Here is a 17766-nt window from a genome sequence, read left to right as displayed (position 1 = left end):
AAACAAGTCCTTCCTGCCTCAGTGTTCCATGGACAGAGGACAGCAACCATTACTGGAATTGTGGGGTTACATGTCAAGGTCTGACAAACTTTCCTCTTTTTTAATTTTTAAATTTTTTTTAAAAATTATTTCCAAGCAAAGAAAGATAGGAGAGACAGACAGACAGACAGAATGGGCAAGCCATGGCTTCCAGCCACTGCAAACAAACTCCAGACACATGTGCCGCTTTGTAGCATCTGGCTGTACATAGCCATTCCTCCAGGCCGAACTTTTCATATAAACCTACTGACCTGGCAGGCATTCCACTCTGAGGTTCCAGATTCATCCAACAGTCAGAAGTACGAGGGTAGTAGACTGAAGATAACTCTAGGGTGTGTTATCAAGTAGTTTTTTAAAATCCTTTTTTTAAAATTATTATTTATTTGAGATTGAGAGAGAAAGAGGGGCAGAGAGAGATTGGAACTCCAGGGCCTCCAGCCACTGCAAACGAACTCCAGACATATGCACCACCTTGTGCAGCTGCTGGCTTACGTGGATCCTGGGAAATCGAACCTGGGTCCTTTGGCTTTGCAGGCAAGCGCCTTAGCAGCTAAGCCATCCCTTCAGCCCAGTTTTTGCCTGGCCTTTTAAGTAGGTATCAGCTGTCTTGGAAAACTAATCGTAAGGTGAACATCAGAACACTGTGCGGCAGCCCTGTGCATACACTCAAATGTGCGCAGGACTGGGCGAGACGCAGAAACTCTAAAACCTGGGTGGCTTCCTGTCCACTGCAACCCCCTCCTGCCTGTGTGAGGTCTTTCTCATTCATCTGGAGACTCGCCCCTCCCCACTCTCAGCAGGCCCATGCGCCCCTGCCCTGGCTGTCCAGGACCCCTGTAAATGCACATACTAAGAATGAAAGAGGCCGTGATGGCGCACACCTTTAATCCCAGCACTTGAGAGGCAGAAGTAGGAGGGTCACTGTGAGTTCGAGGCCACCCTGAGACTATACAGTGAATTCCAGGTCAGCCTGGGCTACAGTGAAATCCTACCTCAAAAAAAAAAAAAAAAAAATGAATGAATGAATGAATGAAAAAGGGCTGGGAATATAGCTCAGTGACAAAATACTCTAGCTTGCACATGGCCCTGGGTCCCCTCCTCAAAAAACCACAACGGAACACAAAGGAGAGAGCCACTTCTGTCGCTAGCATCCCTCCCCTGGTTAAACCGCACATAGCAAACTCAACAGAGGAGACAGGAGATGGGCCCCTCCCAGATGAGCAAATGTGTATTGTTTGTCAAGAAGAATTAGGCAGGGGCTTGAGAGATGGCTTAGCAGTTAAGGTGCTTGCCTGCAAAGCCAAAGGACCTAGGTTCGATTCCCCAGGACCAGTGCAGGCCTGATAACACAAGGAGGCACATACATCTGGAGTTCATCTGAAGTGTCTGGAAGCCCTGGCATGCCCATTCATTCTCTCTCTCTCTCTCTTTTGCCTCTTTCCCCCTCACAAATAAATAAATTTTTAAAAAAGAAGAATTAGGCAGGAGCCATAGGGCATTTGCTTGTGGTTTCCATCACTTTTTAAAAAATAATCTTATTGAGGCTGGAGGGTTGGCTTAGTGGTTAAGGTACTCGCCTGCAAAGCCTAAGCACCCAGGTTCAATTCCCCAGGACCCACATAAGCCAGATGCACAAGGGGGTGCACGCGTCTGGAGTTCATTTGCAGTGGCTGGAAGCCGTGGCTTATAATCATTTAATCTATTGATGTCAGAATTAATACTGACTAAACATAAACACAGTAACTTTAAAAGAATTCAAGTTACAAGGAAACAGAATAAACAAAAGCTGCCCTTTATGCATAGTTTCCATGAATAACTCCTCATTATTCTTCCCAGAAAACGAAATTCCATACATGTATGGATATATGTGTGCATGTGCATGCATACCAATAATAAATTTCCACCAGCCAGATCCCTGCTTATTTAGGGAATAATCTTAAGCGCTGTGCTAGGGTTGCAGGTATGCACCTCCAAGTCTGATGCATGATTTATGAGGTGTTGGGGATCGAACCCAGGGTTTCATGCACGCTAAGCAAGCACTTTACCAATTGAGCTACATCCATCCCCTGCGCCCATGTGCTATTTTGAATAAATGTCCAATTACCCTAGCACTGTTTTATTTAAACACAGGAACCAGTGTTCCTGTGTTAAAATACAGGAGAGGGCTGGAGAGATGGCTTAGCGGTTGAGCGCTTGCCTGTGAAGCCTAAGGACCCTGGTTCGAGGCTCGGTTCCCCAGGTCCCACGTTAGCCAGATGCACAAGGGGGCGCACGCGTCTGGAGTTCGTTTACAGAGGCTGGAAGCCCTGGTGCTCCCATTTTCTCTCTCTCTCCCTCTATTTGTCTTTCTCTCTGTGTCTGTCGCTCTCAAATAAATAAATAAATAATAATAAATAAATAAATAAAATACAGGAAAGAGATGTAGGAAGCACGGGCAGGAAAAAGCAATGGGCATCGTCTCTGTACAGTGAAAGTCTAGCACATCAAGGTGCGAATCTTGTCCTCCCCGTAGGTTTGCACCAGGGAGTTCAGAATTCAGAGATGTCGCCTGAACAGGACAGAGGACTGTGTGAGGAACTTGGCCAGAATGTAACTGGATGTCTCAAATTTCACAAAAGATGCCAAAAATGTCAGGAGTACCTGTCTGAAGGTAAGTAATTATTGTTTTCAATAATCAATAGTACCAGGTCAGAGAATTCACGTCCTTTCCCCTTCGAGGACTTGTGCACTCATTTCTTTCTTTCTTTTTTCTTATTTGTTTACAACCAGGAAGGAGAGAGACAGAAAGAGAGAGAGAGAGGAAAAAAAAAAAAATGGGCATGCCAGGGCCTCCAGCCACTGCAAATGAACTTCAGATGCATGCACCACCTCGAGCATTTGGCTTTACATGGGTACTGGGGAATTGAACCCGGGTCATTAGACTTTGCAGGCCAGCGTCTTAACTGTGGAGCCATCTCTCCCTGTGCACTCATTTCCATAGACATTATCCTTTCAAAGTACGCCAACACACCTTTCATCCCACTCAACCCCTCCCCGTGCCTGTGAAGTGTTTTTGTGATTCAAGATCAAGCAAACAAACGTGCGCAGAGAAGAGCAAAGAACAAATTAGGTCAACTCCTCCCTCTTCACTGCAAAAGAAAGAAAAAAAATCCACTAATCAAGGAAAACTTCCCATTTTGGGGGAAAAAAAAATCAATGTTTAGGCAAGTGAGATAGTTATGGGAAAGTGGCTTTAGCACTGTCCAGTTGAGCCAATCACCAACTGTTGTTTAGAATTTAAACAGGAAGAGTAAAAGGGGATCTTCCTTACAAGCCCCAGGAAGCTTCCCCCCCCCAGATTTCCAAATGGGTCTCCCTACCTTTACCCTTCCAGAGCCAGAATGCAATTTTTATGAAAAAAAAAAAAAAGCTAAGCCTGGAAAGGTGTCTTAGTGGTTAAAGCATTTGCCTGTAAAGCCAAAGAGCCTGGTTCAATTCTCCAGAACTCATATAAGCCAGATGCACAAGGGGGCACATGCATCTGGAGTTTGTTTGCAGTGGCTGCAAGCTCTAGCCATGCCCATTCTCTCTCTCACTCAAATAAATGAACAACAAGCCAGGCGCGGTGGCACACGCCTTTAATCCCAGCATTCAGGAGGCAGAGGTAGGAGGATTGCTGTGAGTTCAAGGCTACCCTGAGACTCCATAGTGAATTCCAGGTCAGCCTGGGCTAGAATGAGACCCTACCTCGAAAAACCAAAAATAAATAAGTAAACAAATAAAATATATTAAAAAAAAATAAAAGCTGGGTGTGGTAATGCACATCTTTCATCCTAGTACTGGAAATCAAAGGTAGGAGAATCACGGTGAGCTCAAGGTCAGCCTGAGACTACATAGAGAATTTCAGGTTAGTAGCCTGGGCTAGAGTGAAATCCTACCTCAAAAAACCAAAAACAAACAAAAACATGGGCTTGGAGAGATGGCTTAGCAGTTAAGGTGCTTCCCTATGAACTCATGTTTGAATCACTAGGTCCCACATAAGCCAGACTCAGTAATGCAAGTGTGCAATGTCACACATATGCACAAGAAGGCACATGCGTCTGGATTTCATTTGCCATGGCTGAAGGCCCTGGCGCACCCATTCTCTCTCTAAAAAAGAGAAAAAAAGCCAGCCATGGTGGCACATGCCTTTAATCTCAGCATTTGGGAGACAGAGGTAGGAGGATCACCATGAGTTCAAGGACTACCGAGTGAATTCTAGATCAGCCTCAACCCTACCTCGAAAAACCAAAAAGAACAAAACAAAAACAACAACAGCAAAAAAAAAAAAAAAAAAAAAAAAAGGGGGGGGGGAGAAAATGGCTCAAGGAAAGGGGCTGCAGGACACAGTAAGAACGGTGTAAATTAGTATCTTGATAAATGAGCCACCACACTGGTCGTGACACCAGGCAAATCACTTTCACTGGCTAGGATTGTGATGGTTCATCTGCAAAAGATTTAGAATCGCTATGGAAACACGCCTCTGGATAAGACTATGAAGGTGTTTCCGGAAAAGTGTAACTGAGAAGACTCATCCTAAATGTGGGTGACAGCACCCCAAGGTTTGGGACCCTGGCTGAATAAAAACACTGATTTGCAGCACTCTCATCTCGCTGCTTTCTGACTGCAGGGGCAACTCTAGCCCAGGCTGACCTGGAATTCACTCTGGAGTCTCAGGGTGGCCTTAAACTCACGGCGATCCTCCTACCTCTGCCTCCCTAGTGCTGGGATTAAAGCCATGCACCACAACACTCGACTTCTTTATTGGAGATTTCTTTTTTTATTTCTTTTAAACTTTTTTAAAAATTTACTTATTTATTTATTTGAGAGCGACAGACACAGAGAGAAAGACAGATAGAGGGAGAAAGAGGGAATGGGCGCGCCAGGGCTTCCAGCCTCTGCAAACGAACTCCAGACGCGTGCGCCCCCTTGTGCATCTGGCTAACGTGGGACCTGGGGAACCGAGCCTTGAACCGGGGTCCTTAGGCTTCACAGGCAAGCGCTTAACCGCTAAGCCATCTCTCCAGCCCCTTTATTGGAGATTTTTAACAATTAAGTTCTGTGACCAGCCCAGTTTCTGGTTTATAAAACCAAATGATTAACTAAACTGGACCTCATTTGAAATTGATGTGGGCAACGTTAAGCACAATTAGCCACAGGCATTAACTGGTAACCCTCTGGGACTTAAGCCCACGTAACTCACATCCCTGCTTCCTGGACTTCTCTTCCCTGTGTCCTACCTGCGCTAGACTGTCCTGATGTCCCCGAACTCCACGTAGAACTCCACGAGGCCCTGCGATTGGTCAACGTATCCAGTCAGCAGTACGACCAGATCGTCCAGATGGCCCAGTATCACCTGGAGGACACCGTGTATCTGATGGGGAAGATGAGAGAGCAGTTTGGCTGGGTGGCTGAACTGGCAAGGCAGACTCGAAGAGCCCAGGACATTTTTAATTCAACGAAGGTAATGGCAAGGTTCAGGATCTTACTGATTGACTTCCTGATCACATCTGAATTGGAAAACATCTCTGTTGTGATTACATTCAGGCAGACTTAATTTCATGCAATTCATAGTCTATAAAGAAAATTAAAGCTGGGTGTGATGGCGCATGCCTTTAATCCCAGCACTCAGGAGGCAGAGGTAGAAGGATTACCGTGAGTTCAAGGCCACCTTGAGACTACATAGTGAATTCCAGGTCAGCCTGAGCTAGAGTGAGACCCTACCTCAGAAAACCAAAAAAAAAAAAAAAAAAAAAAAAAAAGAAAGAAAGAAAGAAAGAAAGAAAGAAAGAAAGAAGGAAAGAAAGAGAAGAAAAGAAAGAAAGAAAGAAAGAAAGAAAGAAAGAAAGAAAGAAAGAAAGAAAGAAGGAAAGAAAGAGAAGAAAATTAACCTGGGCCCAGTATGGTGGTGCATGCCTTTAATCCCAGAATTTGGGAGGCTTCGGTAGGAGGATTCCCCATAAATTCGAGTCCAGCCTGAGACTACAGAGTAAATTCTAGGTCAGCCTGGGCTAGAGTGAGGCCCTATCTCAAAAAATAAAATTGATATAAAGTCAAGCATGGTGGTTTACCTGTAAATCCAGCTCCTGGGAAGGTTGAGGCAGGATGACATTCTGGGATACATAGTGAATTCAAGGTCACTTTTGGAATACAGAGTGAGTTCCAGGTCAGCCTGGACAACTTAGTGAGGCTGTTGTAGTTACCTTGCCTGGGATAAAGCACCCGACCCAAAGCAGCTGATGGAAAGGAAGGTTTTTAATTTGGCTTACAGTCTCCAGGGGAAAGATGGCAGAGCTGAGGCCGGATATCACCTCCTGGCCAACTCCAGCTGGACAACAGCAGCAGAGAAGTGAGCCAGCCAACACTGGGACGCTTGGGCGAATAAACCTCAAGGTCCACCCCGAGTGACACACCTCCTCCAGCAAGGCTCTGCCTCCGCCTCCCACATTGCCCCAGCTAGGAACCAAGCATTCAAAACACATGAGTTGCCAGGTGTGGTGGCGCACGCCTTAAATCCCAGCACTCGGGAGGCAGAGGTAGGAGGAGCACCGTGAGTTCGAGGCCACCCTGAAACTACCTAGTAAATTCCAGGTCAGCCTGAGCTAGAGAGAGACCCTACCTCAAAAAGCCAAAAAAAAACCCCAAAAACCATGAGTTTATGGGGGATACCTAACTCAAACCACCACCATGTCCCTATTTCAAGATGAAAAATTAAAAGGCGGGCATGGGCTGGGAGTGGTGGTGTACAACCTTTAATCCTAGCACTTGGGAGGCAGAGATAGGAGGATCACCATGAGTGTGAGGCTACCCTGAGACTACACAGTGAATTCCAGGTCAGCCAGGACTAGAAAGAGATCCTATTTAAAAAAAAAAAAAAAAACACCCTAAAAAATAAAATAAAATAAAAGTGAGGGGCTGAGAGTATAGCTTAGTGATAGAGAACTTACCTAGAATTTGTGAATCCTGGCTTTAACCTCCAGTACTGAGGGTGTGGGGAAGTCAATCCAAAATGGCTAATTCTCATTATTTATAGGGCTATAAATGATAAAGGTAACTTTGAAGGAAATTGGCCAGTGCAAATTTAAGAAGAGATGACTTACAAGTAAAGTGATTTGAGTTAAAATTTGACTCAAATTTAACAACTAAGCAAGCTTGGGAAAGTTCCTTAACCTTTCTAGGCCTGAATGAGGGTAACCAACTTAAAGTGTTAGGAAAGCCAGTGACATAAGCCCCTTAAACAAAGTAAAGGCCCTGGAAATTCCTTTTGTACATAGTAACCTACCTTAAAAATTAAACATCACTTAAAATATATATTGTTAGGGATGGAGAGATGGCTCAGCAGTTAAGGCAGTTGCCTGCAAAGCCTAAGGACCCATGTTCGACTCTCCAGATCCCACATAAACAAAATGCACAAAGGTGAGGCAAGCGCAAGGTTGCACATGCCCACTAGGTGGCGCAAGCATCTGGAGTGCAATTGCAGTTGCTGAGACCCTGGCGTGCCAATTCTCTCTCTCCCCCTCTCTCTCAAAAAAACTGATTTTAGGGCTGGAGAGACGGCTTAGCAAGTAAGTGCTTGCCTGTGAAGCCTAAGGACCCCGGTTCGAGGCTCGATTCCCCAGGACCCACATTAGCCAGATGCACAAGAAGGCACAGTTCATTTGCAGTGGCTGGAAGCCCTCTCTCTTCTCTCTTCTCTTCTCTCTCTCTCTCTCTCTCTCTCTCTCTCTTTCCTTCTCTCTGTCTGTCACTCTCAAATAAAAAAAAAAATTAAAAAAAAAAAAAAACCTGAGTTCAATAGACAATAGAGTGAGATCCAAATCAGCCTGGGCTAGGGTGTTCCCTACCTTGATAAAACAAAAAAAAAATTTATTTACTGGTAGCAAAGACATCACGATATAAAACCTCCCTGTTAAGTAAACATGGTTTTCAATTACATATCTGTATACTAATGATTATCACTGAAGAGCATGTACCATGTGCCTCAGTGGTCTACGCAATTTTTCTATATATACATCAGACCAATAAAACCCCTCAGTGAGATCTACTGTAACAGAGAACAGGAGACTAAGGCTAGGCATGGCTCAGTGCTAGAGTGTTTGCTTATCTGTGTGTGAGGCCCTGGGAGCCATCCCCAACACCAGAGGGAAGGAGGGGGAGAGAGATGGAAAGAGGGAAGAAAGGAAGAGGAGGAGAAAGAACTTGAAAAATCTCCGACTGAACCATTTAAAAAGAAAAGAGCTCAGTGTTGTTCTGGAGGCTGAGGCATCCCAGATATCCTGGAGCCCACATCTGCTTAGCTCCTACAGAAGGCCCCATATTGCTCTCTGATTACGGGGAAGGGGGAGCCACGGGGTGTGTGTGTGTGTGTGTGTGTCAAGAACACCTGCCTGCGAGAGACTACGGGGAGGTCAGGCTTGGTCTGTAAACCTGCTTTGGAGGTAACTGGCTCACTCCAGTGAGACCTAATCATCTTTTCTTTTTTTTTTTTTTTAATTTTGTTTTTTCAAGGTAGGGTCTCACTCTGGCCCAGGCTGACCTGGAACTCACTTTGTAGTCTCAGGGTGGCCTTGAACTCACAGCAATCCTTCTACCTCTGCCTGCGAAGTGCTGGGATTAAAGGCGTGTACCACCACACCTGGCCTAATCACCTTTTAAAGGTTCCACCATTCCTTTATGACATTACAGTGAATATCAAATGTCAACATGAGTTCTGAAGGAGAGAAACTACACCCTAAACCACTGCAGGTTAGGCTCCAAAATGTTCAGGTGAGAAACAAAGGAACTACGTGGATGAGCTTGCAAAGCCAGTCACCATGAGACTCAGAAGACAAACTCCAAGGGGGTATTTTTCTCAATCCTTGAGTCCCAAGCACTTGGGAAGCTGAACAGAAGGGTTCCTATGAGTTCAAGGTCAGCCTGGGCTAGAGTGAGACCCTGCCTCAAACAAAAAAAAAAAGTTTTTCTCAAAGCATTTCGTACTTTATCACGAAAAGAAAGTGTTCATGAGTTTGAGGCCACCCTGATACTACATAGTGAATTCCAGGTCAGCCTGCGCTACAGTGAGACCCTACCTCAAAAAAGTAAAAGAAAATAATAATAATAGGGCTGGAGGGATGGCTTAGTGGTTCAGGCGCTTCCCTGCAAAGCCAGAGGACCCAGGTTCAATTCCCCAGGACCCACGTTAGCTAGATGCACAAGGGGGTGCACATATCTGGAGTTCATTTGCAGTGGCTGGAGCCCTGACATGCCCATTCTCTCTCTTGCTCTCTCTCCGTCTCTCTGTGACTCAAATAAATAAAAATTAAAAAAACAACAAATTAATAAGAAAGTGTTAATTATAAAACTGCAAGTGTTAAAAAGAAGCCTTGTGTCCGTAGTATACAGTTTCCAACAAGAAGAAAAGTTCTGGTGTCTGGTTGTATTTACAGAGCTGCTGACTACATGGTAGGTGGGGCAGAGGGATCAATAGTTCAAGCTCAGTTTACATAGCAAGTTCAAGGCTAGCCTGGGATCTATGAGACGCTGCCTCAGAAACAGGAAGCAAACAAAACCTAAACCAAGCCGGCGCGATGGCGCACGCCTTTAATCCCAGCACTTGGGAGGCAGAGGTAGGAGGATCACCGTGAGTTCAAGGCCACCCTGAGACTCCATAGTGAATTCCAGGTCAGCCTAGAGTAGAGTGAAATCCTACCTCAAAATAAAATAAAACAAAAACCTAAAACATTACAAAATTACTGGTTTGAATTTGGCCTTGATGTTTTTGTTAAGGGAATTCGTTGGAACGTATTTTTAGCAGTTCTCATAAGATTACTTCAAGTTACATGTCATTTACATTTCATTTAAATGATTTAGATGAAAGTATATGTGCTTAGGAATGTGTTATGAGGGTAACCAAGCTAGGCTCAGGGACACATACCTGTCATCACAGCACTCAGGAGGCTGAGGCAGGGGGATTGTGAGTTTGAGCCAGCTTGGCATATTTAGCCAGACCCTTTCTCAAAAAAAACAAAAAAATGAGAGAGGGAGGGAAAGATATATGCTATATTTGTCTGTCCTTGTCAAAATCATACATATAACCATAAATTAGGAAATTTCCTAGGAAAACTCCAGAACCTGGCATTCCACATTACTGTCTGTGGAATGAACAACAGTGAGTGCTCACTGAGTATCACTTGAGTTTTCTGGGTCCCCCTGCACATCTGTGGTGCCATTTGGCCAAGTTGTGGCCAATGAACTATGAGCAAAAATGAGCAGGATTCTTTCTAAGTGAGTGAAAAGGTTTGAGGCCAGCCTGAGACCACATAGTGAATTCTAGGGCAGCCTGGGCTACAGCAAAACCCTACAAAAAAAAAAAAAAAAAGGTAAAGAGGTTATGTATATTTATTCACTCTCTTCCTCTGCCAAGGACTCAAAGGAAGGCCAGATGTTCCTCAGGGTGCTATGCAGCATGGAGTCCGTGTCATGGTGGCATCACATAGCAGAAGGCAACATTTTGTTGTACGAAGCCATTGGAATGTCGGGGTTCACTTGTTACCTCAGCACTCCCTAGCCTACTCTGACTAATGTGTTGTTAATCTTGGATGTGGACTGGGATTTAATAAGTCTTTCACTGTTCCATCTTCTCCAGCCAGTGCCAAGCCTGCGTGAAGGAAATTCTTCCCCTGATTTCACACCCAAGATCCCGCGTCAAGAAACTGCTGAGGATGCTAATCCCATGAACTATGTGGTAGCGAAAGTTCTACAACATTTTAAGGAACATTTTAAAACTTGGTAAGAAGCGTGTCTGATTAGGAATGCTTTGTTGACAGGATAGGTGGTTCATAAAAAGAAAGAACAAAACTAGTTTTAAAAAAATCCCTAAATAGCCAGGCGTGGTGGCACACACCTTTAATCCCAGCACTCAAGAGGTAGGAGGATCACTGTGAGTTTGAGGCCAGCCTGAGACTACATAGGGAATTCCAGGTCAGCCTGGGCTAGAGGGAGACCCTACCTTGAAAATACAAAAAAGAAAAAGAAAAAAAAAGAGAGAGAGAAAGAAAGACAGAAAGAAAGACAGAAAGAAAGAAAGAAAGAAAGAAAGAAAGAAAGAAAGAAAGAAAGAAAGAAAGAAAGAAGAAAAAAAGAAAGAAAGGAAAAAGGGAAGGAAGGAGGGAAGAAGGCAGGAGGCAGGAAGGAAAGATGGAAGAAGGCAAGCAGAAAAGAATCTTAGTGTCTAGGAATGGGAGAAGTAGTTCAGAAGGTAGAGAACTTATTTGGCATGCACAAGGCCCTGGGTTTGATGCCCAGCACCACATAAACCAGACTTGGTGATACATGTCTCTAATCACAGCAAGAGGATCAGAAGTTCAAGGTCATCCTTGAGTACATGACACTATCTCAGAAAAACAATCCATACATGAATCTAGATGGCGAAGAAGGAGAAAAGGAAAGAGGAAGAGGGCTGGAGAGATGTAAGCAGTTAGGGCACTTCCCTACAAAGCCAAAGCACCCAGGTTCGATTCCCCAGGACCCACAAAAAGCCAGAAGCACAAAGTGGCGCATGCATATCTGGAGTTCGTTTGCAGTGGTTGGAAGCCCTAGAGTGTCTACTCTCTCTCTCTCCCTGCTTCTCTCTCTCAAATAAACAAATCAAATATTTTAAATTTTTAAAAATATTTTTATTTATTTATTGGCAAGCAGAGAGAAAGGAGACAGAGAGAATGGGCGAGGACTCCATACACATGTGCCACCCTGTGCACCTGGCTTTACGTGGGTACTAGAGAATAGAACCGGCGTCATTAGGCTTTGCAGACAAGCGCCTTATCTGCTGAGCTATCCCTCCAGACCTTTTTTTTTTTAATTTAAGAATAAAAAAAAAAAAGAGGAAGGGAGAGGGGGAGAAGAAGAGAAGGAAGGGGGTAGAAATAAAGGGAGAACCTGAAAGTGGTAGGGGGCAATTTAGAGAAAGGGATGGGGAAGCATGGAAGAGGAGGTAAGCAAGGAAAATGGAGAATGTAACCATCAAATATGTTTAATGCGTGTACGAAAACACAATTAATATATACTAATAAAAATCTTAAAAGAACATTCAAATGTGTATTTTCCACTTCTTTGCTATATATCAATTTTGTTAAATTACCTATTATGAACTTATTCCAAGAAAAAAAATACATAGTCTAGGGCTGGAGAGATGGCTTAGTGGTTAAGTGCTTGCCTGTGAAGCCTAAGGACCCCGGTTCAAGGCTCCATTCCCCAGGACCCACGCTAGCCAGATGCACAAGGGGACACACACATCTGGAGTTCATCTGCAGTGGCTGGAGGCCCTGGCGTGCCCATTCTCTTTCTCTCTCTCTGCCTCTTTCTCTCTCTGTCACTCTCAAGTAAATAAATAAAAAATAATTAAAAAATTTAAAAATACATAGTCTATAAGTAAAATAAATTAGTACTCTAAATATTGCTACTTTAAAATATATACATACATATATATATATACATATATACACACACACACACACACACACACACACACACATATATATATATATATATTGGTTTTTCAAGGTAGGGTCTCACTCTAGCCCAGGCTGACCTGGAATTCACTCTGTAGTCTCAGGCTGGATTTGAACTCACAGCAATCCTTCTACCTCTGCCTCCCAAGTGCTGAGATTAAAGGCGTACACCACGTCTGGCTACTGCTACGTTTTTTAAATTTTTATTATTTGAAAGCGACAGAGAAAGAAAGGGGCAGAGAGAGAGAGAGAGAGAGAGAGAGAGAGAGAGAGAGAGAGAAAAGGCACACCAGGGCCTCCAGCCATTGCTAATGAACTCCAGATGCATGAACCCCCTTATGCATCTGGCTTACGTGGGTCCTGGGGAACTGAGCCTTGAACTGGGGTCCTTAGGCTTCACAGTCAAGCGCTTAACCGCTAAGCCATCTCCCCACTCCCCTACCGCTATTTTTTTAAGGTAAGAGGAACTAAAGCATCTTATATCTGGTAACATACCACTCAGCTGAGGCCTACAAATCCGAAGATACAGTGCAAACTAATGCAATAGCTATAGTGCAGGAAAGTATTTTCACCCTGTGTTATGAAGGACTGTTGATGTACTTTGTCAAATGGCAATGTCAAAGCTAGCCAGACTGAGTTACAGTGAAATTTTTTCCTTAAAAAAATCAAACGTAGGGGCTGGAGAGATGGCTCAGCGGTTAAGGCACTTGCTGGTAAAGCCTAATGACCTGTGGGTTTAGTTCCCCAGTACCTAGGTAAAGCCTTATGCACAAAGTGGCACATGTACCTGGAATTCATTTGCAGTGGATAGAAGCCCTGGTGCATGCTCTCTCTCTCTCTCTCTCCTTGGAAATAAATAAATCAAATGTACAGGGACTGGAAAGATAGCCCAGCACTTAAGGTGTTTGCCTGCAAAGTCTAATGGCTCAGGTTCAATTCCCCAGGACCCACGTAAAGCCAAATGCACAAGATGGCTCACAAATCTGGAGTTCATTTGCAGTGGCTAGAAGCCCTGGCAGCTCATTCTCTCTCTCTGCTAGCAAATAAATAAATAATCAAATGTACATGTGTACTATATACTACGAGTCATAAAGAGTTCTGCATATTAAAATAAATAGTAAATCACTTGGGGTTTATGTTCTGTTAGTTCCGCAAATGTTTCACTTTCTAATTAATAAAAGGTTCTCACTTCAATTTGTATTTGAATTTTTGTTTTGTTTTGTTTTTTTCAATTTTTTTTTATTAACAACTTCCATGATTATAAAAATATACCATGGTAATGCCCTCCCTCCCATTTTCCCCTTTGAAATGCCATTCTCCATTATATCCTCTCCCCCTCTCAATCAGTCTCTCTTTTATTTTGATGTCATGATCTTTTCCTTTTCTTCATGATGGTCTTGTGTAAGTAGTGTCAGGCACTGTGAGGTCATGGATATCTAGGCCCTTTTGTGTCTGGAGAAGCACGTTGTAAGGAGTCCTACCCTTCCTTTGGCTCGTACATTCTTTCCACCACCTCTTCCACATTAGACCCTGAGCCTTGGAAGGTGTGATTGAGATATTGCAGTACTGGGCACTGTGTTGCATTTGAATTTTAAGTGTCCTATAACTGGCTTTTATGAGGGGAAAAAAATCTGTTATTCAGCCCTTTATTTATGTAAGACTAATAGTTTCTCCATAGTTCATTATTATTATTATTATTATTGTGGTAAAATACACATACTATGAAATTTGCCATTTTAACCTTTATTTTGGGGGAACTCTGTAGTCTCAAGCTGGCCTGGAACTCACAGTGATCTTCCTACGTCTGCCTCCCAAGTGCTGGGATTAAAGGCGTGCGCCACCACACCGCTTTGTACAGGGACGAAAGGTGTGCGCCACTACACCAGGCCCTTTTAACAAGTGCACAGTCCCATGGCATTAAGTATTCACATTATGCAACTGTCACCAACAGCCATCTTCACATGTTTTCATCTCCCCAGACTACAACTCTATCCCACCAACTTCCCATTCCAACCAACCCTCAGCCCCGGCAACAACTGCTCTTCCTTTTGTCTCTACGCATTTGACTGTGTTAACGACACCTGTGTGGAAACGTCCAGTGTTTGCTCTTTGCTGATTGTCATATTTCGCTTGGCATGACGTCTTCAAGGTTCACCTACGTGGCATCAAGAGACCACCCCACACCTAAATGCTAAAAAGGTGGGAGGAAGAGTCAATGAATGACAAAATGACTATACCCCCAGCAGAACCTGCCCACTAATCTGAGTTCTAATGTAACTTTCTCCCCCTTTCCTTCTCTTTGGACGCGGATGGAAACCCCAGGTATGCATGCCCAGACACTGGGGTTTTTCCACCTTTATATTCCTAGTTCCAAGCCCCTGACCCTTCAATTCCTCCTCCTCTCTCTTGAGTCATTTTCTGTTTTCCTTAGCAAAGTCTAATTTTGCTGGGCGTGGTGGCGCATGCCTTTAATCCCAGCTCTTGGGAGGCAGAGGTAGGAGGATCACTGTGAGTTCGAGGCCACCCTGAGACTCCATAGTGAACTCCAGGTCAGCCTGAGCTGGAGTGAGAACCTGCCTTGTTCATTGCTCAAGGCCAGCCCATGTGGACTGAGAGAAGCCCAGTATTAGCACCTGTGACCAAGCCTTTAACTCACATGGGCCTTTCAGGGATATTTACTCAAACTACAGCACAAGATAAACATGGGCTAGAGAGATGGCTCCGCAGTGAAGGCACTTGCCTGCAAAGCCTAATGACCAGGGTTTGGATCTACCAGTGCCCATTTAAAGCCAGATGTACAAAGTAGCACATGTATCTGGAGTCCATTTGCAATGGCTAGAGGCCCTGGCGTGTGCACCCATTTTCCACCTCTCTCTCTTTCTCTAATATATAAATAGTAATAATTAAAAAAAAAAAGAGGGCTGGAGATGGCTTACTGGTTAAGGCACTTACCTGCTAAGCCAAAGGATCCTGGTTCGATTCCCCAGGACCCACGTTAGCCAGCTCCACAAGGTGACATACGCATATGGGGTTCATTTGCAGTGGCTGGAGGCCCTGGTGTGCCCATTCTCTTCCTCTCAAATAAATAAATAAAATATTTTAAAAATACTTTTATTTATTTGACAGAGAAAGAGAGAGAATGGGTGCTCCAGGGCTTCCAGCCACTGCAAATGAACTCCAAATGCTTGTGCATCTGGCTAACGAGGGTCCTGGGGAATCGAACCTGGGTCCTCTGGCTTCGCAGGCAAATGCCTTACCCACTAAGCCATCCCTCCAGCCCAAAAAGATATTTTTAAAAAATATAAACATGAGATACCCAGCAACAAAACAAATGAAACATGGATTTGAGCACAATGATCGATTATAGGCATCTGTAAGGAGGCCTTGGGTTCAATTTTCATCACACCCTCCCAGAAAAAAAAAAAAGTCAATAGCATTTAACGTTTCATCAAAGCCAATATCCAATTCTTCATATCCTCAGACAGGGTCAAAATTTAAAATTTATTGGACATTTTCAATGCAGTCAATAAGGATGCAGAAATCTGTTTGCTGTGTGTACAACACATGAACTAGTATGCTTTAAACATATTAGCAGGTCTGGGGAGATGACTCAGCAACGAAAGGTGCTTGCTTGAAAAGCGTGCCCACCTGAGCTTGCTTCCCCAGTACCCATATAAAGCCAGATGCACCAAGTGTGCCCTGAACCTGGGAGTTCATTTACGGCAGTAAGAGGCCCTGCTGCGTCCACTCTTTCTACTTTTATTTTATTTTTTAATTTTTTATTTATTTATTTGAGAGCGACAGACACAGAGAGAAAGACAGATAGAGGGAGAGAGAGAGAGAATGGGCGTGCCAGGGCTTCCAGCCTCTGCAAACGAACTCCAGACGCGTGCGCCCCCTTGTGCATCTGGCTAACGTGGGACCTGGGGAACTGAGCCTCGAACCGGGGTCCTTAGGCTTCACAGGCAAGCGCTTAACCACTAAGCCATCTCTCCAGCCCACTTTCTCCTTTTAAATAAATAAAATAAAAATAAATTTATAATCAAACAGCTCCTACTGACCAATGTTTACCTTATAACCCCTGCACAAAAACAGAAAAAAACAAAGTGGCATTGAAAACTTGGAAGGCTGTCAGTAAGGAGAAAACCCTCCGTCATTCTGCCTCATTTGCTCCAGCTGGCGGCCTTCAGCGAGGCTGAGATACTAAAACACAAAGAAAATGCTCGTCAGTGGTTCTTAGTTGTAGGAAGGATCAAGTACAGATTTTTAAAAAATACTTATTGGGAGCCAGGCAGGGTGGCGCATGCCTTTAATCCCAGCACTCGGGAGGCAGAGGTAGGATAGCTGTGAGCTCGAGGCCACCCTGAGACTCCACAGTTAATTCCAGGTCAGCCTTGGCTAGGGTGAGACCCTACAAACCCTACAAACAAAAACTATATATTTATTGGGGGTTGGAGAGATGGCTTAGTGGTTAAGGTGCTTGCCTGCAAAGCCAAAAAGGACCTAGGTTCGACTCCCCAGGACCCTGAACATCTGGAGTTTGTTTGCAGTGACTGGAGTCCCTGCCACGCCCATTCTCTCTCTTTCTACCTGCCTATTTCTGTATCTCTCTCAAATAAATGAATAAAAATAACATATTAAAAAAGACTACTCAGTACCTTCTGTGTTAAAATATATATTTATTTATTGGAAAGAGAGAGGGAGAGAGAGAGAATGGGCACACCAGAACCTCTAGCCACTGCAAACGAACTCCAGATGCATGTACCATCTTGTGCATCTGCCTTATGTAGGTCCTGGGGAATCGAACCTGAGTCCTTTGGCTTCACAGACATGTGCCTTAACAGCTAAGCCATCATCCTTCCAGCCCTAAGTAACAGATTTTTGTTTTTAAGTACAAAAATAGGGGCCATCCCAGGTTCTCTAATAGATTCCACCCTCTTTGGTCTGGAGAGAAAGCCATAAAGCCTAACGACCCAGGATCAATTCCCTAGTACCCACATCAGCCAGCTGTACAAGGTGGTGCATGCGGCTGGAGTTCATTTGCAGTGGCTAGAGAATGAGACACTTCTTGCACCAAGAGGCAGGCTCTGTGAGCTCGCTAATCTCGCCAAAGATTTTGTTGTTATTTATTCATTCCTTCTTTCATTTGTAAGGAGAGAATGGGCCACCAGGTCCTCTTCCCACTGTAAACAAACTCAAGATGCATATGAGCCACTTTGTG

The 17766-nt window shown here is 44.2% G+C and overlaps 1 protein-coding gene across 1 annotated transcript in view; it reads left to right on the top strand.

Moving 5' to 3' along the window:
- Clul1 (clusterin like 1) overlaps positions 1 to 10831 on the top strand; it is a 36482-nt gene extending 25651 nt beyond the window's left edge. Inside the window, exons 7-9 of the mRNA XM_045135310.1 lie at positions 2552 to 2689; positions 5307 to 5521; positions 10685 to 10831. Of these exons, the coding sequence (XP_044991245.1) occupies positions 2552 to 2689; positions 5307 to 5521; positions 10685 to 10831 (500 nt within the window). The remainder of the gene's footprint in view (positions 1 to 2551; positions 2690 to 5306; positions 5522 to 10684) is intronic.
- Positions 10832 to 17766: the final 6935 nt, after the last annotated feature.

This window comes from Jaculus jaculus, chromosome 15, assembly GCF_020740685.1.
Source record: "Jaculus jaculus isolate mJacJac1 chromosome 15, mJacJac1.mat.Y.cur, whole genome shotgun sequence".
NCBI lineage: Eukaryota > Metazoa > Chordata > Mammalia > Rodentia > Dipodidae > Jaculus > Jaculus jaculus.
The sequence above is the reverse complement of the archived record's forward strand: the minus strand, read 5'-3'. Positions and strand labels throughout refer to the sequence as shown.